Genomic DNA, 25,069 nt, shown 5'->3' with positions numbered 1-25,069 from the left:
ACTGGAATTTGAAATGGCTTTAAACTTTTGGCTAGTAAACATAGAAGCTACATTTCAACGATTTTTACCCAACTTACTGCCAACTGATACTGGGAACTAGATGGAAAGGAATATGAAAATAAGAAAATAAAAATACGAAAATAATATTTGTTTATATTTCATAACAAAATATACATCACATTACTTATTTATGTAATTAATCAACAGTTTTACAAACATTCAAATATTTACAATTTACACAATAATTTTCTAATAAAGAGAACAATTTTATAGTAACAAATAATAAGTTTTGTCAAAATTTTTACATCTATAAATTATATTAATATGATAACATGTAAGATAGTGTATTCCTGATAGGTATATAATTGTCATATTCACATGAGACACATTTAACATTAATAACTTTACTATTAATAATTATTATGCAATTTAATCATATATTATAATAATTAATCACTAAACATTCGAAAAATAAATACATAACTTGCAATAAGAATGCTACGAGGAATTAATAAAATCAAAAGCGCCTTACATCCAATTTACGACAAAAGATCAATTTTATTATATTTTTGTTGAGACCTAATCAATGAACAGGACACAAGAGGTTTAATTTTTTTATGTAGGAACATAGACACAGACAAGGCCCACCAAAACATCTTGTTGGTAGATAGAAATGATACAATAACTTACCTATTTATTATGTGTTGAGTTTTAGTTAATGTTTACTCAAATTGCATAGGTAACTAAATTCTCAGACAAGATATTAAAAACCGGTATCCACAACAAAAGATTATACATGGGAATATAGTTTTATTATTTGCATTCACTTCACATCCCGCCTGAGAACAATGACGTATCTTCATATAGGTAATTAACAGACGATTGTATTAATTCACTATATGAATGTAGTGTGTTGTAATAATATTCAGACGCCTTACATGCATGCACACTATTGAGGCTCGGCAGTAATTTGCTTGTAGTACTCCACGTAACTGTCGCATTGTTCACCTGAAACAATAGTCTTGTGGTTAACTGGGAGTGATTATGCATTAGTCGATAAAATAAATAATGTAACCAACTTTATTCTCGTTTTTCCTTTCGTCAGTTATTATGTTATGTTAAGCAAGTTAGGTTTTTATACTAGGTACTGTGGATATCATAACAAAATGCGTAGGTCTCAAGCATCGGTTCTTGCTCAGGAACCATGCTTGCAAGTCGCTGCTGTGATAGGTACTCATATAATTTGTTTGTTCAATGAAGAAAAGGGATTTTCCCATGTGGCTTCAATCATTTCTATGCTAATAATTCATAGCTAATCTGTTATCAGACAAATCCCCGCTAATATAGTTTAGATAACATTAAAAAAATATACTGAACTGATTCAGTTGATTATTATAGACATTGAATCTACTTCGTCTCTAGAGAATGAACCAATATGATAGTAAAAACTACTCGATATTTTAATATGAAAGTAGGTATCCTGTCTGAGAGTTATCTGGAACATAAAGCAAAGTTTATCAGAAGCAGCGGCACCATGACATCAACATAATATTAACTATAAATGGTGTTGATAAGCTATCAGCTGAAAAATAAGTCACACCATGATAATTACGTGTTTTTATAAAACTATAACAGACCGGTTCAGTCCGATACACGCACGCACTATTTAGTATTAATTGGGGTCAAGAGTTAAGTGTAATTTGGCGATGTATACCTAATATTATTACAAAATATTATGTCACTTAAAAAAAGTAGTAATATGTGAAACTTTAGCAAAATCCTACAGTGTTTTCAGATGATTACTAAAATTGTTAAGTTTAATTATTTAGTACAAATTTTGTCTGTTATACTTGTACCATTCTTACATAGATTTTTTCTTTAATAGAATAATGACAAAACCAGTTCTTTTATATTATTCTCATAATGGAAATGTATTTTGATTGAATTGGAAAGGGTTTTTGAACAAGTAATATTACAATCAGCCACAGAGAAACAGACAGCAATTTGACCTAGTTTCGATTAAAGGGATTTGTTTGGTTGTGGATGTTGTTCAGCTGAAAAGGGGAGTAGCATAGTGTACCTTTGAGGAAGTGCGGCGAGCCCCGGGTACGCTCGTTGCGTGCCTGCAGCGCGTGGTAGATGGCGGTGAAGGCCGTGGGCCGCCCGTGGGCCTGCGCGTGCGCACGCGCCGCCTGCAACAACTTGCGCGGGGGCAGAGTCCCCAGCCCGGCCTGTCGCGCCGCCCCCAGTGCTGCCACCGGCTCGTCCCAGCTCAGCAGCACCTCCACCACTTCCTATCTCAGACATACAGTTCCGTCAGAAACGATGCAGTAAGACTTGCAATGTTTTGCTTTTCTAAATATTGGGATAAAATGCTATAGGTGGTATTTAACAGTGGTAGTACTATTTATGTAATAGGTTCGGGTGTTGTAGAATTATATTAGCTGTAGAAGCTACGTACAGGGTGTCCCAAATTGTTGGTAGAGCTGCAGACATCGTACCTCGTATCCCTTGAGCCGGTAGAGCATGTCGAGCGCGAGCTGCGCGGCGGCGGGGTCGAGGTGTCCCAGCGACAGCAGCGCGCAGGCCAGCGGGCGCGCGTCCTGCAGCGCGGCGCGGCGCAGCATGGCCCGCAGGCGTGCCGCCGCGCCGCGCGTCACCAGCGCGCGCACGGCCAGCTCGGCCGCGGCCTGCTGCACCACGAGCCCGGCGCGCGCCAGCGACGCCACGTACGCCGTCACCACCTGCACCAGGTGTACTGCCTCGCTGTGCTGCTGCAGCACGTGGGCGCACAGCTCGGCCTGCGAGATCAGCACGCGGGGCCGCCCGCCGCCGCGGGAGCTGTCGGCCGGCGCGCCCTGCCCCGCCGTGTTGCGCGCCATCTCCAGGTCCGCCCACTTCCTGCAACACACAAACATAATTTATTTAACATTTACTTAATTAAACGAATAACCTAATACTGCAATCTCCGATAAAATAAATTAAAAAAAGGAATGCTAAAGTACCTTAATTTTAAGTAACATGATAAAACTTCAACTCTACATTAAGCACAACACAACCAACCTATATACAGTATGTATCTCGTCGAAGACGTCAGAGAGCTGCACGAGGTAGGTGCCAGCCTCAGCGACGAGCTGGTTGAGCACCCTGTAGATGGCGTCCTTGCCGTCCGTGCGCCGGAGCAATACTGCCACTATCTTCGATATCTCGTCTTTTGGTACCTGCACAATATCATTCCAACCAATGAATAGGGTAAAAGGTGAAGAAAAAATTGCTAATACAATTAAGAATAAAAATTATTACAACAAATTCATTTTCCTTATAATTTCAAGTAGTTTCAATAACCCAAAGTGGATCTTGGCCACGATATGAGTTTTCGTAATTTGTTAGGTTTCTTGGCAGGCAGTGTCTCGTCTTTTACCAGCTATAAACTCTAATCCACAACATAATTATGATGATGAATTAATTATGTAGGAGTATTATTGAGCTGACAACAGTAATGAATGAGCGGTATAATTACCGAGTGCGCAAGTCCAGCCGGGATGAGATGCACGCGCCAGAGACAGCCGAGCCTGGCGTCGATGATGTAGTGCGGCTGGAAGACCACCCAGGTGTCGCTGTACATGGCGCAGGGCCCGTCGCCCAGCGCCGCGGGCTGCAGGCTCACGCCGCCCACCACCGGGATGTGGATCACACAACCGTTCTCCGGCTTCGACTGCTCCATTATATCGAACACTTGCGATGTTTGACTTGCCTGCAATATAAAGTACACTGTTTTAATATACATCTACTCGTATACTAATTTTACAAAGCTGAAGATATTGGTTGTTTGAACACACTAATCTCCATAATAACTGCTGTTTTTGCTATCAGACATCATGCTGCGATCAATGAAAGCGGAGCATTGGACCGCGCGGAAATAGCTAATGTAACAAATTTCAGTGGTGTCATACCTGATGATGGACTACAACGAGGTCGTCTACGACATTGACGGCGAATCTGCCGACTAGTCCTGTCTTCAGCACGTGCGTGTAGTGGAATCCGGACGGACCCGTGATAGGCATCAGCCATACCTGGAGACAAACAAACGAATTTGTGACAATGACAAGTGTAACATGGGGAAATCCTCCGTAAATCACGAATGACTAGTTCTAGAATGCAACTACATGTCTGTAACTACGTAAGGAACATAATTAGTGGTTTACTACGTAATTATAACAAGCTAGGTAAGTATTGTAGGTGGTTACCTCAGTGGGTCCCGGCGCGGCGACGGTGGCAGACTGAGCGTGCCGGAAGATGGCGCACCACGTGGCGTCGCACAGCCTCAGCGTGAACACGTCGCGCTCTACCACCGGCCGCGTCGCCTCCACTGCAACATTCATAATTCAGTACTTACGATGAGATACTTCATAATTTCCCTAAAGATGTATCGTCGTTAGCATTGTATGATGAAAAGTATACAAGTATTTATTGTATGTAAGTATCTGGTGCCTTATAGGTGTGCGAATGCGATGGAATCTCATACTCTGTTTCTGTTTCTACTTAAGAGGGTGCCAAAAGCTTTAGAATAGGTTCCGTTAACATAAAAGGTAGTTATATGAAAAAAAAAAAGTAAATAAGTAGCTTAAATTAAAAGCTTATTACTAAAACTCTGCACCAAAATCTTTCAGAAATCTAGTCAGAATATGAGCAATGATTAGATTTTTTTATGTCTTACATTCCAATTTCTGCAGTTTGGTGATGGTGGAGTTGTTGAGTGAGAATGGTTGCAGGAGCACCCCGTTGTTGCCCGCCAGCAGCACTATGTTGCTCTGTGAGCACCATGAGAACCATGCACAGCTGGAAACAGCAAACAATTAATATTATAACAGTTTACACAGTCACATCTTTAAGTCTGCTTAAAACAATTACTTTACTAATTTACTGATATTTATGTCAAATAAAATATTATTACTATGGCATTCATCTAGATATTAACTTGCTTAAACATTACATTCAATAAAATGTAACCTGCACATTATGTCCTATAAAATACTAGCGGACCCGACAGACGTTGTCCTGTCTACACGTCTTTAATTTGAAAATTTTAAATTTTATTAATAAGCTAAAACATTCTGGACCATTTTGATGAAAATTATTATTCAAATGTTATGACAATATCTAACGTCATTAATATTTGACACTGCGATGGCAGCGCCGTCTGTCGTATCCAATGTAAAACATTCCAAAATCAACAACTACTAATTAATTAAAAATGAATTAAAAAACATTGTCCAGCGGACAAAATTGTGAATCTAAACCATTCTCAGATCCCCTTGAACACACACAAAAAAATTCATCAAAATCGGTCCAGTCGTTTAAGAGAAGTTCAGTGACATACACACGTACAGAAGAATTATATATATAAAGATAATCTTTGTATAGAATGCAATAACAGATAGCAGTCTATACAAAGGCATCACATGGAGAAGGTTTGAGCATTTTTCATCACTGTTACTCAATGCTGGTTGGCAAAAATGTAACCTAAGCCCCTAAATAATAAACAAGTAAAGGTGTTTTTACCTGAAGGAAGTATTTTTCAAGCTTTTCAACTGTTTCTTATCAGGTATGACTTGTAGTAGCTCAATCCCGTGGTCTGTGATGAAAGTTATCTCATTCACTTTGGGCCACACAAAGCCCAATATCTTTGCATTCTTCCATTTACAAGTATGAGAGTACTCCACATTGGTTGGCGCCAAGTCTTTAAAGTTTACAAACTCTACAGTAGCATTCTGATTGTCTTGGTTTCTCTGTATTGCCAATATTTTAAGGTCTGGAGAAAATTTTATTGATATTATTGGTCCTCGATCCTCCATTCGAAATGAAGTTGATTTCGATTTGTCCATGCCAGTCACCGTCACGCCTGTTACGCCCCCAGATCTAACAGTAAATACCTAAAAAAAAACAATAGACATGTAATCACTTTGAAACCAATTAAAACATTGTCTGTAACGAGAATAATGTACAAGATTTAGGTTGGATTATTAAGCTACCGTAATAAATAACTCATTTATGGAAAAGAGTACCGAAATATAAACTGAAGGACAAGAAAATTGGTGACAAACCTGCCCATTGCTGTCGTCAAAAAACACATTTGTAACAGGACTATCGGCATCAAAACGCTTGGGCTGTTCAGAAAGAGCTAGGTAATATTCGTCGCTATCCTTTAATCGAAATCGTGCCATTTTTTATCATAATAAACCTTCCGTTTACAAAATTAACCCTCCGAACACACAAACCCTTTGTTGTGACAATTTCAATGTCAATTTCTCGTTTTGACGTATTGATTGAAGTTTCAAAGTGAAAATTGTCAAATGGTCACCGAACTCCATCTTTTTATAATAAATGTCCTTTTGTTTGGATACGAGTTTTTATAGACAGGAATGTACCGAAATGAAACACATCATTGTAATAAAATTTTTGAAACGTTTTATTAAAAAAATACCATATTTAAATGATTAGACTAGCCATTAGAAAAGAGAAAAGAGAAAAAGAGAGATCTTTTTATTTAACGTCCTTGCGAGAGCCATAAAAAAATACTAGGCCAAACCGTTGTCATAGCAACGAATGGCGCCAACAATAAACTTCTGTGATTTTTTTGTGAAATTAAAACTAGCACGTTATGAATGAAAACATAGAATTAAACACCTATACGGGAGATGACTCGCTTGAAAATGATATTCAGGAATATCATGAGATAAAACAAGACACAACACTTGATGACATCGAAACTTCCTTTTCATCGAAACCATCTCCAAAACGGCTGAACGATTATGATTTTTTTACCCAGCACGATGTAAAAACAGAAAAGAAGAAGCATTTGAAAAAGAAAAAGACTAAGAAGAAAGATAAGTCGACTAATTTAATGGACATTATAAGTTCTGAATTAGCTGCTTCAGTGGCGCCTATAACCGAAAACGTTGTTACCATGGTGGATGTTAGTAAAGAACGACAAAGTAGTTACTTGCGAAGTTTCTCTAATACTTCGACATTTCGAAATTCTAGAACTTTTATCTCTGATGCTGAGAGCGGGTAAGTTTGTTTACTGGTACCTATTCATTTTATCAACATAACATCACAGTTTTTTATTTATTATAGGTAGTTTATACAATTTCTTTATTACATCTATAGAGAGAGAAGGGGTTTGCCCTTCTCTCTCTTCTGTGTTTCTCCAAAATTTAAGAAATCTTTTAGTATGCTGTGCCGAGAGAATCAATCAGAACTTTGGTAGTCGCATTTGTTATGCTCGCATGCTGTTGGTATTTACCTAGCTTTGTAGCACCATATATGGTTGTATGTTAATATATTTTTTCTTGATCACTTTAGATGGAATTCCAAATCAGAGCTTGTCAACTTAAGTCCCATATTTCCGAGGATTCTGGAAAACGCAGTGACCGAAGCATGTCTAGTCGAAGTCGAATATGTAGAACCGTGCACATTTAACGATATCGTAGCCAATAACAACGATAAGAATAATGAGACCCCCATTAAATTCTTGGACATATCGATAAGAAATATTACAGCTAAACACCATCATTCCTTTACATTAGAAAAATTACTTTGTTCGAAACTTTTAGACACATACAGTGAATACAGTCAAGTTCAAAAACTTTTGAAAATCCTTTCGAAGGACATTAAAGTGAATAGGGAGACAAAGGATAATCTTAAGGCAGATCTGATGAAAGTCAGCCCCAGTAAGAAAGAGGACGTTCGGTTCGATAAAACTGTTAGAAAGTATACCGACAAACTCATTCAACTGAAAGAAAAATTTAAAGAAAATGTAAAATTAAAGAAACAATGTATGCACAAGATAATATCGTTATGGTCAGATATAGAAATGATAAGGGAGAAACGTGAGTGTACTGAAACACCGTACATATTAGACTTCACGAAAATGGAATATAATGAAAATGAATTCGAGAAACATTGGAATGAAATGTTTAACGTAGAATATTCAGATATACTTGATTTAATTGAATATGAATATGTTACTAATTATATAGAATATAAAGAAGCGAAAAGTGAACACAAAGGAAATCCTGATAACAAACCGATCAAGCCCAAATTAGTTTTTGATGAAGAAAAAATTAAAAGTGACGCAGAAATGTTTGTTAATGAGGTAGTCAATAAAGATGAGATAGAAATTGAATTGAAAGAAGACCAAAGTATACTAACAGATTTTAAACAAATAGGTCAACGCTTTCAAAAAAATAACTATAATTTTCTGGTTTATGTAGATGATGTTTTTGTATGCGAATCTGAAAATTATTCAAGTGACGATATGTTCAGCGTAGAGTTAATTGAGAGTTTCTCGGTACAAATTTTGCCAAAAAATGTAAGTGTAAGAATAGTTTTAATAGAAAACGATAAGAAAGTTTCAGATTTAAAAATAAACTTACATGATATAAGAAAACCGAATGCTCATGCAGATTTTGTAGCTGAGAACTTAATTTGTCAAGAAATTGTTGAACCAAATTCTAAATATGTAGGCAGTGGCGTAAGTATCAAAGAGATAGCTCACGCTAACAAAGTTAGACTTAAGAGTAGTAATCTATTCAAAGAAAAGCTCTACACTAATTACGAAATAGATATGAAAGTTGGGTGGAACGATAAATTAGAACAAAACCAATCTGAAGCAATAAAATCTTCTAGTGAAATTGGTAGGCAAATAAAAAGACTAATAAATGGTATTGAGAAGCCAAGCTTTGAGGTGTTATTAGATGTAATAAATAAGGTCTACGAAAAGGATGTCAGTGATGAAACCATGGTCGAGACATTGCAAAAACTAAGCAAAATGGAAATTACAAACGACGATAGCTTTCCTGTAGATCAGAATAATCCAGACGTTGTGCGGTTGAAACTACTTCACTTGAGAAATATTGGAGGATTTACAGGTATAGAGAAGAAATTAGTTCCTATACATGCAAGCCAAATAACCACGGAACAATTAAATTGTCTACAAAAGACAAACGACAACGATTTTGATATGGACTATTTGAATGATAAAGAAATGGAGATGGATCCTATAGAGCTGCAGAGATTTATTGGAGCGAAGTATGTCCAGAAACTAAATAAGAACATGCTGAGGAACTTAAATGAATACCTCTTACAGAAGACACACAAAGACGTGGTTAGGGAGTACAAATTCAGTTTCAGGTTTGTTTACATTTTATTTTATCTAAATAAAGAAGGAAAATAAAATGACTTTACCTGCTCACGGTGCAATAAATTATTTTCTAGAAGCTTATTTTCCAATCAATCGGACGTTGGAGCACTGGCGACAGCATCAAACTCTACCAAGCAGCAGATTCTGAGAGAGTCACTGAGCAAAGATCAGGAGATTCATGTGACTGTATTGAGGGCATTCAATCTACTCGATCGGAGTTCCACCATGCTTGATGAAGCACCTGAGGATGAAGAGAAGATTGCAGGCGAGTTATTTGACTTGATCATTGGTCATGATTTCTCTTTTATGTACCTAAGTACATGTCCTAATTTGTCAAAACTCTTTCAGGTTTTAAGATGAGACCACTAAGGCCATTTGTTCGAGTGAACTATAGAGGGGTTTCAGCTCAGACCGTCACCGCCATCGGCTGCCACCCTTCCTGGAGTCACACCCTCAAGATTAATACTAAGTGAGCACCTGTTTTGATTCTATCATTATCATTTTATTCTGCATGTAATTATTGGACCTACTTTCTTACAGACTAGACCCGCTCTCATCCCTCCACGTAAACATTTACGACGAGTACAAAGTGAACATAGTGGAAGGGTTTCCCGAGGAGGATCACTCCAACAAGACCGTACACTACCGGTACTACAACAAGTGGCTTGGCACTCTCGAGATACCGATGTATGCCGTCCTGACTTTGGGCACTGTAAGTACTTTATTTAGTTTTAGTAAGCTTCATCTTTATCACTAGCCTGTTACCACGGCCATACGTCTCCCCAACGTCGCTTTGATCTTTAGTTCCCTATGTCTAAACGTCTTAGGTTATCTACTATTAGCTAGTTTGCCTACAAATTTCGAAACGTACGCAGACAGTTTATTTATTGTGTTCCAGTATAATAGATCTAAATATAGTACAGGAGACAGCAACATCCTCATTTAGTAGAGAGGTGTGTCCGTTAAAAGCATGATTGTTGTGCAAGTGTGAATGTCGCGATGAAGCAGCGTGATTCATGCACAATGAGAGTAACGTCCTGCCAGCGAAGATTGGCGATGACGCCAGAGGACGATGGGCGTGTCGCACTGACGTGTAGTAGGTGCCACCTACACAGTATTGTCGGAATAGTCAACAGTTGGCATGTGTGACTGTAGGATTACAATGACAAAGACTAATATTTACGATCCAAGCTCCACAAAGATTCTATTGATTTGTTTGCCAAATATTTTATTTTACGATATGTGCTTATCTTAAATCCACCTGTATTTAGCCGGTTGGTACCCATACAATTTGCACAGGTGATTAAATGATATTAACGTAGAATATTATCACGCTTCCAGCTTCGGGGCACATTCAAGATCACGAGCCCGCCACTCTTGTTTGGTTACGAAACCCTCCAAACGAAGGAGTCAACATCGCTAATCCCAGAAATAACACAGCTCTTGAAGAAAGACACCGCATACATTACGTTAGAAATAACAAGTAGCCTCTCACATCTGGGAGGATTACACGCTTACAACCAGCCGCTGCCAAGCTCAATAGAAGACGATTATTTGATCAAACATTTGAACAATTTCGTAACAGAATACACAAACGAATTTCCGATGCGGAATATTTCTTTGACTTTTATAGATAGCATGGGTAGGAATAAATGCGTCACACAATTCCTGCAGCCGATACCTTTACCCGAGAGGGACTTCATCCCGAAGAATCCAAGAGGAGACTCTGCAGTCTCGAAGTCTTCAGGGTTGTCAAAAAGTTCATCCTCGAGTGGGAGACGGAAAGAGTTGGATTTAGATAAAGTAAGTCAAGAGGAGAGGGAGTCAGTATACAGCGCTCGTGAAGGTGACAGTCTCGCGAGGATGATGAACGCGTGCATGCGGTACGTGTCACTGATACCCAGCTACGAGGTCACGGAGTCTCATGCTGTTACGCTGCTGGGGCTTGTTAGTAACCTTCACCTTAATACTTGTTCATTGTCCTTAGAATAGAAACAGAATAGCTACAGTATTATTTACTCCACAGGAACTGCTAAAAGTACTTCACGGCTCGCCATTGGACCACACCATCCTTTTAGCCAGCTACTTCATATACCTGGGTATCAAGTGCTGGGTGGCCATTGGGCTGGGGTTACCTCGAGGGCATAGTAGCTTCGTTCTCATCAAGTACGACTTGACTACAAGGAGGATAGTCCTGGAAAACGACCAGCTGTTCAGGAGTAGAGGGTTCTTGAATAAGTCTGATGGGTATACCTGGTACGTATGTGACGCCAGTAGCGGGGAGCGCTACGAGCTGAGAGATGTCGGCTGTCCACTTAAGACTGTTGATTATGTCTTTGATAATGAAAATGTAAGTGGTTATCTAAATATTGGAAAACATGACAGTGTTGGAGATCTAGAATTTATCACAGATATCGATTTTCAGATATGGGTGAATGTGCAATCGTCTCAAGATTGTGAGAATATGTCATTTGATTTCACCAAATCTTCTGAATGGCAAGCTGTAAGTATCCATCGTCCATAGCAACAATGCCACCTCCAAGAATATAGATTTCCATTGTCCACATTCCACCTCTCTCCTCAGGTTTTCGACAAGACTGTGTTCGTGATGAAGCAGCCGGTAGTGACAGACAGTGCGCTGTACTCCGCCCCTCCCAATGTGGAGGGGCTGAGGAGTGCGCTGGAGACGAAGATCAAGAGTAAAGTCCAGAAGTGGAGGTCTCACATGAAGACTATTTGGAACAGGTCAGCTAAAAAAGATTTTCTTGCGGTAGGACCAAGTGGATTGGTAACAAAGAAGGCACATATTCTTGATGACCATTTCGAGCAAAATGATTGAGTGATTTCTGAGCAGTTAGTTACAGACTCTCGTACGTCTTAGAAAACTTCGGGACAATAATGATTGTCCAGTTGGAAAAGATCAAATGACATGTCCATAACGTAATGCCATTACATAGATAGATGATAGTAAAGTTATAATAAATACCCAATTTACTTAGTTATTATAATATGTGTACTTTGCAAACATGATTGATGATAATGGCCCTGTTTCACCGTACTATTTTTATTCATGTCATACATAAAGTTACTTATAGGTCTATAATGAGTTTTCTTTTTCTCTAGTGTTGCAAAAATGACGTTTCTGGTCTTTTTCCACGTGATAATCATCGTTCAAATAGTTTTCTCGTGTTCTTAGGTACTGCAGTACGTTGTTACGCGACATGCTGCTTCAGTGGGAGTACTGGGTGTTTAACCCCACCGGACCCAAGCCGAGTTTCAGCCAGAAACTCAAACATTTAATGGTTACATTTAAAGTAAGCTCTTAAAATACTTGTTTAACCATTTGGGAACTTTTGTAAACTTGTTCTTTTTTATTACTTTGTTCATAATTTGTTGTTTGCAGATATTTGGGTTTCCTCTCAACTTGGCGTATGTCAACACCAAGTCTGTGGTATCTGCCATCAAGAGTACAGGGCTGCATCTGAGTGACGACCCTAACGTGGAGTTCGCGATCGGTGTGGAGGTGTGCGCCTACCCTAACAATGTGATCAGTGTCTGGGTGTTCCTAGCCAGCATCACTAGAGTATAGCCCCATGTCAATGAACTAATCTTTTATAACAGTAATATATGCGTTGAAATTCAGCGTGTGTCAATTTGCTGTGTGTTGGCTTCCAACTATTTGAATAGGATTACAACATACGTCAATCAGTTTTTGTGGAAAGTGTAAAAGTAGAGCTATGGTCGTGTTGCTTCGCAAGGTAAATATTTGGGTAACCATCGTGCACCAAACAAAAACTTTACAGAAGAGCAATATAAAATTTTATTTTAAAACTCATTTCATTCAGGACTATAAAAACCAGATTAATTTAAATTTTAAATAAAAATAGAGCTTGTATGTCTTTTCGTTTTAATGCTAACAAAATAAAATTAACATTTATTCCATTGTAGTATAAAAATATACGTAAAAATAGAAAAAAGGAGATGTTATACGTGTTGTGGCGTCGCCGTCGTAATGAAGCCCAACGCGACGGGGCGCCGCGCGGCGACGCGGCTCGATTCAGTTCCGGGCTGACTTAACCTAGGCGGGGCGGCGCTTAGCTGCCGGGGTCGTCGGGTTTGTTCTGTTTGGAGCGCCGCAGCTGCTGGATGTAGTGGCGCTGGATGGGCTTGTGCAGCGCCAGCTGCGCCAGCGCGTCGTCTATCGAGAACCACTGCCGCTTGCGGCCCATCAGCCGCGAGTCCTCCCACTCCGCCAGCTCCTGCGTCACCGTCATCACGTACACCTCCGTTCGGTGCTTGTGCTCTCGGTTCTGGAAACAAATCATTCACACATTCATTACTTATCTTGTCGAATTATATGTTAGATCACGTTAGAAATTTAGGAAACCCCGTGGTCGACCATTGTGTATTCGGTTCAAAGAGTTCACGTAAAGATAAACGGCGAGTGGTCAGGTTTAGTGGACAAACGGGCACGACCGCGGAACATGATACCCGCGGTGTATTTGACATGGGCGCGAGCCGTGGGCTAATGTAACTTTACACAGGTAGCTTTGCACAGCGATTGTTGGGGATCAAATGGCGTCACCACTGTTATTATTTTTTACCGCAGTAATGGAACCTGTTTGTAAGCGAACACTACAAAAACAGTAGCATTGTACACAAGTAGCTAATATTGAGAAACCTAGTTTGTAAACAATAGATCGAAGCCATGACGTAAATATGCCAATCAAGCAATCTTAATTAATTTTACGACAAAGTAATTGCTTATGTAATTAGCGAAGTTAGTTAACGTGTGATAAGTGAGTCAGGAGTTCACTTGAGTGACAACTGAAGATTTAATAATCTGTTCAACAGTTTAATCCAAACTCAACCCAGGCCAACGTGTTATTGGCTAAAATACTGTATAATCTAGCACATCACCTGAATTTCTCTATCGGTGGCAAACACAATGGATTAATTTACTACACTGACTTGTAAAGGAACAATAACCAATGGTAACTATCACGGAGAATATAATTATTCAAGGATAAAAACAATGATAGAAGCAGTTTAGTAATAATTGAAAGTAGATAAATACAGATTCTAGCTAAAGGTGAATTAACGGTCGAACTGTAGGTAGGTACGTATGAATAACAAGTGTTATCTCGAGGAAATTTACAGAACATTAGTTGCGGATACATTTCGTGCAGCTCATCTCGCAACTCTTGTAAAAACACAATAATATAAACATAATCATCTTGTTAACATTCAAAGCGAATGTAATTCTCGTAAATATTTCAATAAAAACAAATGTTTCTGAATAAATTAATTAAATGGTGTATCTAAATTACTTATTTAAAGAAATGGATTCGAATAATATGCAATCGTGTCTGCTGTTTATAGGATGTGGAGCGTGGTAGGGGCAACAATACAGACGCAACAAGTTGTTAAATTGAAAATTTCCTGCAAGGATTAACTGGTCGCGTGATACCATTACCAGGGAAGTTCAAAACCTACATTTATGCCATTAGCAGGAGTAGACGTCACAACTGAAGACTTTAGAACCAAGAATTAATAAAGTAATTTTGTGAGATCTGTATCATCCATCAGACAATGCTAAACTATCTTCGCTTGGTCAGTTAGCCCTTGGATTTAGAAAGGTTGTGAGTTAGTGTTCGTTGATGACAGGTGCCTTGATAAATATAGTATACAGTTACAATAGTATATTTCCGTCTAAATACGACTAAACTAGATCAGATGGCAGCCTTGATACATTCACCGTATTTAGAGAGGGACTTACAATAAGCCATTGAAAATAACAGTAAGAAAAAAGTCTGTTAGGTTTAGGTATAACTTACAGCCTAGGTGTCGCAAATTTCCGCGATTAAATATAGTCCAATTTGCAGTTATCTAGAATTTCATAGACTGCTCATTGATTTAGGTAGTACATGACGAATAAACGTTAATTTTTCGATTCGTCTACGACTTTATTGCTATTATTTTAGTACCAAAACCGCACACAGCTGTTTCTATAGTCCGTCATTAGAACAAAACAAATGCTATCTTTGGGATGTGGGCTGTGGATAGCAGTGTACGACTCATAGAGGAATTCGCACAGCAATATTATTGTAATGAGTCATTGTATCAAAGTTTTGCATATTTCCTATTAATCCACCATAATAAAGCCCTAACATTTCCTTATAAACCGTGGGGATTGTTTCGCGCAACATTAAGCTACATTGTCTACAAAACTAATTTAGATAGGTTAAACAATATGTTGTTTACTTCCTATCGTAATGAAGCGGCCGTTGTTCGTGTTTCGTGCAATATGACGTAGGAATATTATAGATACATAAGTACTATGTAAATATTTTCGCCACTAACTACATAATATTAGCTCACTGCCACACTCACAGTCATTTAATGGTTACTCAACCCAGTCTTAGCAATTCTTTTCCATACAAAATTGTTAGATACTAAGGCATAGTTTAAGTAATCATTAAATTTCTCTGAGTGTGGCAGTTAGTCTCAAAGTATTGATACTTTTCTAATAATAGGTAATCTATCTAACGGTGAACTCATTAGTAGTTTTTAAGTAACTTTTTTATTTTGCCCGTAGTCCTTTTGTAAGTGTACCTAATTTATTCTACGTAAGAGCAGGTCCGAGCAGTACTTTAGCTAAGTACCTAGGATCACAAAATATCTATTTTCGTCCCAGGAGATTAGAATGTATCGATTGGTCGACTTCTATAGAAAGGATCTGAAATTGACGCGTAGTTAAGCGAGCTCGGCAGTCATTGAAGTTAGAAACAAATAGTAAACACTGAGTACCTAATCTAAACTTTAATTGATATTCCTGAAATTGTTAAAGGTTATGTGAAATTATTAACATCTGGTATGTTCTTATGCCTATAATTGTGACAATTTTGCCATCAGAAGTTGATATTTTTGAGATTTATTCTAAAAAAACTGGATGATATGGGAGATTAATGTGTACAATCTCCATATTTATTTTACGGACTAGAGGAGGGCTAGATATCAAGTTTGTCACCACTGAAAAAGGATTTGTATGTTAATCGTAATATTAAAAGGCGGGAGCGGCCTATACATTTAATTAATTTGAAACAGGTAGCAGTAAGTAGGTACCTATGTTAAGGATATGTAGCCTAGTCTATTTCACGACATTTCATCATAGTGGTGCAATGTTGACCTATTTTGTTTTCTCGATCAATCAAACCTTGATGAAACCGTCATGTAGAATGGTGTAAAAATTTGTAAACAATAGCTTAGGTACCATAATGATATCCTTTACAAGATTTCCTACACCTTTAAAGTCCTTAGGTGCCTTTTAGTAAGTCACTCTAGTCTTCCAAAATTAGTTAATTAATCGATTTTAATCGGCTTAAAGAAAAGTAAACCTAATCGCAATGTAGTTAGCGATTAGTTTGATTCAGCGTAATGGCCTTTTTCGTGAGGTTTCTTTTGAAACGTACCTTTATAATGGTGTTAGTAGGCGGTCTGAACCAGGTTACATAAAGATGAATATTTAATTTACAAGGCAAATTATTGATAAGTTAGAAAGAATGATTACATCTGATCTGACATTCATCACATCGCGATGCCGACCAAAATTCGTCGTAAATTAGGAACTAGTTGCTGCATATTTGTGAAGCAACAAGTGTACCTGTTTAATTTACACGAAACATCGTCACCTGTTAGCTCCGATCGCCTTTTCTTGGAAAACAGTTAACATATTGTGATTACTTGTGAAGCAGGGTGCAGCATAATTTGTGTGGTAACAACACAGAAATGTGTGGTAAAGCGTTTCGTTTGAGAACTCGCACTAGTTAACTAAGTAGTTATTATTACGAATTAAAGCAGTAAATCATTTATTAAATTGTATTTCCGTATTCTAGTTTCCAGGGAAATAATAAAGCGGAAAATTCAATTTCCATATTAAGTAGAACATGATAGAAAAACTACAATTTAAAATCCCGAGGTTTGGCCAAAATTTATCCAAACAATCAATAATTTGTATGCGGCCCTCAAATGGTTTAGATACAAAGCTTACTTTTCCTTGGCTCCACTCCTAATGGCCTATTGTGTAATAGTCTGTTTATAAACAGAATACTTTTCTCTGTGGAACACATGTCATACATTTTTCTAGGAGTTTTTTTGCAAATTCTATAACTATGTAGAGAGACTTCTACCAAATGATTGGAACTGCTGTCAAGCCTTTACTAACTTTCTATACAGTATTTAACATGCAACAGACTTACTGACAGTAAGCCAAAAATACTGTTACCGTAGTATAATACCTGTTACCGATTACAGAAGACAATATTTATTGGCCAATAGATGTCTGAAAAAATCATGTCTGTAGTTTCTCAACATCCTGTAGTTAATGGCTGACGATCATTACTGCTAATTAGGTCTTGATTACATCAATGGTGCATTCAAACAGTTGCCTATATAGTCGACAATGCATAGAACGCTCTCTGCATTGTCTCTAGCTAGTGTTACAAGTTTACTTAGGCTGAACTGTCCGCTTACTGTAATATAATCTTACTTGCTACCTTCTAACATGCATAGCTTAATATGAAGGTCCTAGGACACTGGACAAGAAGCGGCTTATTGTTTGTACTATGATATCTACAAAAAATTATGTAACTATCTTTGTTCACTATGGCTATTTTATCAAAAATTTGAGAATTTTTTCCCTCACTAGTCACAGTATTTATGTTACTTTTATTTAAGTAGTTGTATGGAACTTTAAAATTAACTTTTTATAACAACATTGTGCCTTTTTTTAGGAATATAATTACTTATTAAACAAGTAATGTACATACATTTTGTTGATAATATAACAGTGTTATCATTAGTGCTTTCAATAATTTGTTGACTATTACTTTAACAAGGACATAATAAACTGAATAATTTACTAATGATGAAGGCTAATGGCCATTTGAATGTAGGAGTATGAAATGATGTGATTATTTATTGACATTAGCAGAACCCCGACAATATAATAGTATTATAAACTACTGTTATTCAATTTCAATTAACCTTAATAACAAACTTTCTAACAAAATGCACAATAGAATATTTTCAATGACTTGTCCCAGCAGCAGACTAACCACGGTATCAGTCAGATGTCACTCAATGTGTTTAGATAGATCCTGTCACTTGATAACACATGATGAACTGGGAAATTGACCTTTCATATTATTACCATATGTTTCAACATTGTGTTGTATCATTACAACAGATTATCTTTCTGCTCTCTACAGACACAGAATTGATTCTAGTAAAGTAAATAACAGGAAATACTGTTTTGACAGCCAGACAGATACACAATAACGACTGGTAAATAAGGTTTACGTGTGAAACCTATGAGCTCACCTCGAAAACCCCGAGGCACCTGCCCAGCTTGCCGATGACTCCGGCTTCTTCGAGCACCTCGCGCATAGCGGTCACTGAGGGCTCTTCTTCGGGCTCGACGCCGCCACCGGGCACTATCCAGTTGTCAGGACGTCGCGACGATGTCACCAGGAGCACCTACACGATACAACAGTAAACACACCAACTTAATAACTTCGCCACATCTTATAATACACCGCAACAACAGAAATACAACGCTAACCTCCGTTTCGGCGTCAGAACGAACGCAGATACACGCCGCGCGACGTCTAAATCCCTCGTCGTCGTAAATCCGAATCGAATTAGGCTTCTCCTTCACCATTTTTACATTAAACACGTAAACACGAACTAAACAGACGATCACAAACGAAAAGCTGACATCAAATATAAAGAAAAACTATGAACCGAACGTAATTTTTTAATGATCAACAAACGCCATAACCGAAGTATCCTATGTTGAACGTATCCATTTTCTACTAATAAAGTTACACAACGTACATGTAAAATGAAACTATAATAACAATAACGCTACAATTAGAGCAATATTTCAGCTATAACTAGCTTTTGATCGCGTATTTCAAGCCCATGTTGAATGGTGCCTGACGTATTCTTTCTTTGCGAAAATCGAAATAGGTTTTGGAAAGCAATAGGGAATCTATCAGCTGACAGCCGGAAGTCGGAAACGGTATTGCCCTTTATTTATTTAGATTTTAGATTTTATTTCCCGAATGTTGCTACTCATTATCAAATACTACAAAAATAATCGTGTTTGGTTAGTTAAAATAAAAATTTAATCATAAAATCGTACCTAAAACGAATCAGGGTTTAATATTTTACTCCACCAAAATGATTTCATTGAAAATATCCGAATCGACTATTTTTGGATACCTTAGTTTTTCGCACTACACAGTTTGCTTGGATAATCTGTAATATAGTGTATGATAGTATGAAATTAATAATTTCAGGGAATAATTTTCATTAAGACTTAATCTTTTTTTATATTTTCCAATTAACAAAATCGAGCATTAAACTTCAATGCTATGCGATGGCCGTGGACTTTACAGAATCGGTCTTTGACATGGACGCTATTGCACTACTCTAGACTTTCGAGAGTGTCTATTACATCTACGGTCTATAATAGTCTATGACTATGTTTGAGTTTGTTGACAGTTATTTTATTTGAATTAATTTCAGTTTTTAGTTTTTTTCAGGTATTATGGGTAAGATATTTGTGTTTATACATAATAAATTAATTGATGATCGATGTAGTCATTCCTAATACATAAATACTAAAGTTTACAACTTATAGGTGAATTTGAAATATTGGAATAGCTATGTTCAGTTCGAATGCTATGAAACGATAATTTAACTAATTACAGAGAAGAGCTTCGACTTTGGGAGGCTGCTGAAGAATCATGAGAAGAAACACAAGAGTAAACCGTCACAGTTCGGCAGCGTAGCTGGTGGGGTGTGTGTCTAGAATTTATATAAATCACAAAATTGTTGTTATCATGATGCATGGGGTAGAATCCTCCCGTAATGTAGGTATAACGAGGTGCATTCATATAGCTGTAGTTTGTTCGTAATGCTAGTGTAATGGCATGTATATTACATTCTGTTGATTCATATTAGCATGTATATGATTCATAGTCATCTTGTTTGTTTTCATTTCCATTATCATTCAAACTGGAAATGTCCACAAAAATCTATTTCAAGTATACATGACCCAAATACATTTAACATTACATGGCATTTGTAGCAAAGTATAGTTTATGGATGCACCATTTTGGGTTAAGGAGCCAGTACTTTCAACCAAGTGAACAGAATAAACTTGTGTTGCAGGTCCAGAAGCGGCTGGAAAACAACTTGAAATACAGAAAGAGCAGCCGTCTGACTGTGTTTGATAACTTGAGGAACTTGTCCAAATGTGAGAGTCCAGCTCCAGTGTCCAATGTGCAATCCAAAGTGGAACACAGGAGGCAGCAGCTGGAGAAATGGAAGGAGGAAAAGGAGAAAAAGAAAAGAGAAGCTGCTTCACAGAAAAAGAAACCATTTGTGGCTGGAGTGCCACATGCACCACTCAAGTTTGTGCCGCCACCTCCTCCTCCAAAACCAATGCCGAGTACATCTGGCAGGGTGACACGGTCACAGTCAGCCAGGAATAGTGTTAAACCAAAAGAAAACAAGGAGCTAAAGGCTGCATCACAATCATTTGCACCAAAAAATGCAGCATTTAAACCACCAGAAATAAAAACTTTGGCAAAATTACCAAAATTACTTGCTCCAAAGGCAAAGAAAGACAAGAAACATAATATAACATTTGATCCTGTGCCACCTAACAGTCAGAAGGAGTCTGCCAAACAGACAAGATCTAAAACTGTGAAACCAACTGCTGCAGAGGTGAAACCTGTGCGCAAGCAAACTGAGAGAGCAACCAAAGGGAAAGTGGGTAAACCAGTTGCTAAACCAAATAAGGCATCAGTAGCTGTTCAGCAACAAAGCACTTCATCAACAAATGAATCAGATTCAAATCAGGAATTTTCTCCAATCCTGACAAGTAGAATCAGAAAGTCTTTACCGGCACCAAGTTCACCTCAAGTTGTTGCCAAACCTTCCCGGAGGTCTACACCAAATGTCACACCAAATAGACCCGTTCCGAGGAGTGAATCTAGCTCTGAGGAACGGCTGCGGTCTCCTAAGTCTTTGGATGACATTCAAATGACTCCGGAGCAGATAGCTGAAGAGGTGAAGCACATCAGTCCTTGTGTCACCATGTCTCGGGGCAAGGACAATGCGAGGAAGGAGATGAAGAAGAAGCTGGATGAGGGTATGTACTGGTTCTTTATATTAAAGAGAAAATAGTTATTGTTCTCTGTTATTTGAAAAATCACAACATATTTAGTAGTATACATTTAAGTAATATTTTTTATTGCAAATGCTTTATAGGGCTTCTGGACGAAGATGCCAGCCACATGGAGAGTGTGGACCATTTCCGGCGCCAGCTGGCCTCTGAAATCAAGCGTATGACTGAGATGTGCGAGACTTGGGACAAGATTTCAGAACAGACTGTACTACCAGAGTCTGTTCAGGTAAATCCATTATTTATTTATTAAAACTATCTAGCCTCTGCCTGTGGCTGCACAAGATTTATAAAATCCTGTAGTAGGATTAGGTTAGTCGTTTTTTTGTTGGCTTTTGCCCCATTGATTAGTATGTAAGTTGGTGTATATTCCATGTGCAAGTTAAACACTGGATTATTATGACGATTGCAGGAGGCAGTGCTGTCGGCAGTAGGCCAGGCGCGGCTGCTGATGTCGCAGAAGCTGCAGCAGTTCGCGTCGCTGGTGGAACGCTGCGCGCGCCCCGAGCCCGGCACCGCGCTCATCACTCCCGCAGACCTACACGGTTTCTGGGACATGGTATTCATGCAGGTAAAGAAAAACATCATCTTTTAAATAGGATGTAGTTTTGCTCTAGAATCCTCCAATCCAATTGGCTAAGCCACATTCGTAAAGATACTCACCAAAATTTGCTCTTTTCACCAGTTGTATTAATGTGCTTACAGGTTGAAAATGTTGACATGAGGTTCAAGAAGTTGGAAGAGTTACGTCTCTGCGGCTGGGTGGAGGACAAACCTGTTGAGGTGAAGAAGAAGGTGGTTAGACCCAATGCAATCGCGAAGAAAGCAGCGAAGCCCACTGGTGGCCCCAGCAGATTGAGGGAGATGATTGCTGGTAAGGGATCTAGGAACTGTCGTAATCACAAAATTTCAATGTAGAGTGCTACCTATTGTGCAATCCTTGCATTATTCTCTGGAACATTCATAAAGTTCAAGTAATTCTCGGTTTACCAACATCATCTTTTGTAACAGGCAGAACATTTTCTTATTTAATAATACTCTACTAAATCAATTTGGGTTTATTATATAAATCTTACCAACATTTTTGTAGCTGCAAGAAAAGCCAAGAAGGAGCAAGAGGAGGTTGTTCAGGTGACATTGCAGCCGCCTGCAGAGGACAGCAAGACATTCGAGGCTGGCTTCTTCAGCGTGCGGTCACCAGTACGATCCCCGGCACGGACCTCCCACTCGCCCGCACCACGCACTCCCGCCAGCAAGAACAGCTTGCTCAAAGCTGTGCTCTCCAGTGAAGCTAAGAAGGCTTCAGCCAGCAAGGTACAGTTGTGTATACCAGTATGTTGTGGCTTTAACATAAGTTACGAATTTCTGAGCCTGGTCAAGAAACCAATTACTTCACAATCATAACAATCATCATTTCATTTCAGAATTCTGCTTCCTTTGCGATGTTGCGCGCTTCAGTATTTGGCAAGAATGTAGAGTGTGAAGGAATCGCATTACTGCCGGTAAACATATCATATTAATCATATTACATGTTACAAGATATATAAGAATCGTTCTTACTTATTATAAATCGACATGCAATAACTGTATTTAACGTACTTTTCAATCCCCACAGCAAACTCCAACACCGTTGACTCCTATCAATCTGTACGCGACTCCAGGCCGCAGTATACTCAAAGGAGCCAACACCAACACAAACAACAAGTCCACCAGGAAGTCCATCAAAATGGTGCTGTTCAACCGCTCCGACACCGACATACAGGACGTGTCCTACCGCACGCCGGAGAGCGAGATAAACGAAGACAAACCTCAAGAAATACAAATGGACAGTGGCATTTCTTCTATGGACACAGAGAAAAATGAGAACAAGGAAAATTCTAGAAGGAAGTCCAAGCTGGTGAGGCAGGACGCTGAAGACAGGAGTCCTGTGCTGACGAGGAGTAGACGCAAGAGTATGAACACTACTGTCGACGAGGATGTCAATACTCCGCGGAGGTCGTCGCGCAAGAAGGTGCTCCACGAGTCTGAGGATAATACGATCGAGGAGAAACCGAAGCGGTCGACCAGAAGACGTAAGAGTGGGGTGCAAGTGCAGAACTGATGTCAGTGGACCTCCAGTAGTGGCATGTTGTTGTAGCCATACAGCTATGTTAATAGCGCATGTTAATTATTGACTTTATTACGTTTAGAGCTTTATTCACTAGGAGTTGCGTAGATGTTAACGTCACATATTGGATGAAACGTGATATTTTATCTTCGATTTCAAAATCATGACTTATCATCTTTTTAAATTGAAATCGATACTTTAATTTTCACTAATTACTATCGAAAATGAACTTGAAAACTCACTTTGTACATCAAAGTGATGTTTTTACTTGAGTGTGAGAAGCCGCGCTCAAAGTGCAACGAAATTACGCCAGTGATAGCATTATTATAGGACTTATAATAGTAACTAATACTAGTAGTAAATAAAATACCAGGTAATTAGAGGCAGGTGAAGCTCAGACAGAGGCCAAAATCTATATTTTTATAATATTTGTATTTTAGCTTATCATAGAGGTTCCAAAGACAAAGCAGGGGTCTTATAGTTGTAAAGGTTCTAGGAAATCTCAAGATTTCAATTAACTTTCGTTGTAATAATACTTGTATCTTATTTAGTGGAAAATGTTGCAAATGATCATGTTTAATGGTACATTTTGGAGAATGGTAGTGTGAACGAGGAGTAATGTGATTTTAATTAATTTGATCCAGTTTCTGTAGATGTAATTGTTTGTTTCTTTTATTGGTGAGGTAGTCTCTGAGAAAGTGCCTTTTGAATTAAATTCAACATTTCAATTGTTTGAGAAATTGATTTTATTTGGGGACATGATTAATTGTATGGTTATGTATACCTGTTTGGATATATTCTAAGTTAATTAAAATGGGTCGATTAATATATACAGATTTGCACTGCAGTGTTACTATCAAATCCAATCTCTAATGTGGAATTCCCATTGGGGATTCTCCCGTGCCATAACCCTTCCCAAAGTACCAGTGTGTGTCTTTAAAAATGTAGTAAGAGGCTGCCTCGGTTTGTGTTAAGTTAGTTTATGTCGACTATGTGTGTGATGTGTGAAGTATGCCATGATTATTGTACAATAATAGTAATTATACAAAGTTATTAATAAATTATGAGTTTTATTTTTGTCTAACACACAGAACACAGAGCCCAGCATAATTTACGTGAAATGTTTCCCAAAACAAATGCTTTATCTACTAAGTAACCAAGTCAATTCACGGTTCATTCGTTTACACCCGACGTTGACCTACTTACGTTTTAAAAGAGCGCCTGAATAGCATCCAGCTTAATGTGCAATTTGAAAGCGTGGCTTACGTAAGCGGGGGATGTAACGCAGCACAGGTTCGAGCCAAGTGCAGGGCATAACTAACAGGAGTTATCCGTTGGCAGTGCTGGCCCACTACACTGACACATTAAGCGCAGTGCCAACTCGTTATCGCGACAACGAGGATTGCGAATAAAAACCAGACTAACTTAGGAACTCCTCTTTTGTTCCTAATGCAAATAGGATAGAGGCACTTGCAGTGACTGAGGACGGTTTACTTTG

The 25,069-nt window shown here is 38.4% G+C and overlaps 4 protein-coding genes across 8 annotated transcripts; 2 read left to right on the top strand and 2 right to left on the bottom strand.

The window, feature by feature from the left end:
- Window positions 1-133: 133 nt before the first annotated feature.
- LOC118272778 (regulator of MON1-CCZ1 complex) lies at window positions 134-9,391 on the bottom strand. 2 transcript variants are annotated; one of them, XM_050693429.1, is made up of 10 exons: window positions 9,250-9,391; window positions 5,563-5,933; window positions 4,718-4,839; window positions 4,248-4,369; window positions 3,954-4,073; window positions 3,521-3,754; window positions 3,064-3,221; window positions 2,502-2,901; window positions 2,081-2,294; window positions 134-1,008 (listed from the first exon to the last, which is right to left on the bottom strand). In XM_050693429.1, exons 2-10 carry the CDS (start codon window positions 5,883-5,885, stop codon window positions 950-952), a joined length of 1,752 nt encoding a protein of 583 aa, XP_050549386.1. In that variant the 5' UTR covers window positions 5,886-5,933; window positions 9,250-9,391; the 3' UTR covers window positions 134-949. The 2 variants fall into 2 exon arrangements, with proteins under 2 accessions (XP_050549386.1, XP_035445347.2); XM_035589454.2 differs by lacking the exon at window positions 9,250-9,391 and adding an exon at window positions 6,105-6,320.
- On the top strand, window positions 6,455-13,100 carry LOC118272519 (protein CC2D2B). 2 transcript variants are annotated; one of them, XM_035589085.2, is made up of 11 exons: window positions 6,455-7,071; window positions 7,366-9,195; window positions 9,280-9,470; window positions 9,554-9,674; window positions 9,746-9,917; window positions 10,547-11,152; window positions 11,232-11,555; window positions 11,631-11,708; window positions 11,790-11,950; window positions 12,402-12,519; window positions 12,609-13,100. In XM_035589085.2, exons 1-11 carry the CDS (start codon window positions 6,662-6,664, stop codon window positions 12,792-12,794), a joined length of 4,197 nt encoding a protein of 1,398 aa, XP_035444978.2. In that variant the 5' UTR covers window positions 6,455-6,661; the 3' UTR covers window positions 12,795-13,100. The 2 variants fall into 2 exon arrangements, with proteins under 2 accessions (XP_035444978.2, XP_050549385.1); XM_050693428.1 differs by having other exon boundaries at window positions 11,232-11,708.
- Window positions 13,008-19,278, bottom strand: LOC118272520 (diphosphoinositol polyphosphate phosphohydrolase 2). The gene is made up of 3 exons (XM_035589086.2): window positions 18,828-19,278; window positions 18,587-18,742; window positions 13,008-13,515 (listed from the first exon to the last, which is right to left on the bottom strand). The coding sequence occupies exons 1-3, from the start codon at window positions 18,924-18,926 to the stop codon at window positions 13,300-13,302; spliced, it is 471 nt and encodes a 156-aa protein (XP_035444979.1). The 5' UTR covers window positions 18,927-19,278; the 3' UTR covers window positions 13,008-13,299.
- A 403-nt stretch (window positions 19,279-19,681) lies between these two features.
- LOC118272608 (disks large-associated protein 5) lies at window positions 19,682-24,632 on the top strand. Of its 3 annotated transcripts, none has more exons than XM_035589213.2 (9): window positions 19,682-19,824; window positions 19,984-20,072; window positions 20,447-21,431; window positions 21,551-21,693; window positions 21,877-22,035; window positions 22,170-22,338; window positions 22,555-22,778; window positions 22,889-22,966; window positions 23,080-24,632. In XM_035589213.2, the coding sequence occupies exons 1-9, from the start codon at window positions 19,821-19,823 to the stop codon at window positions 23,563-23,565; spliced, it is 2,337 nt and encodes a 778-aa protein (XP_035445106.2). In that variant the 5' UTR covers window positions 19,682-19,820; the 3' UTR covers window positions 23,566-24,632. The 3 variants fall into 3 exon arrangements, with proteins under 3 accessions (XP_035445106.2, XP_035445108.2, XP_035445107.2); XM_035589215.2 differs by having other exon boundaries at window positions 19,746-19,824; window positions 19,984-20,145; XM_035589214.2 differs by having other exon boundaries at window positions 19,746-19,824; window positions 19,984-20,145; window positions 20,429-21,431.
- Window positions 24,633-25,069: the final 437 nt, after the last annotated feature.

Source organism: Spodoptera frugiperda, chromosome 4 (genome assembly GCF_023101765.2).
Source record: "Spodoptera frugiperda isolate SF20-4 chromosome 4, AGI-APGP_CSIRO_Sfru_2.0, whole genome shotgun sequence".
In the NCBI taxonomy this organism is placed as follows: Eukaryota; Metazoa; Arthropoda; class Insecta; order Lepidoptera; family Noctuidae; genus Spodoptera; species Spodoptera frugiperda.
Note: the sequence above shows the minus strand (reverse complement) of the source record. Positions and strands in the feature narration are given on the sequence as shown.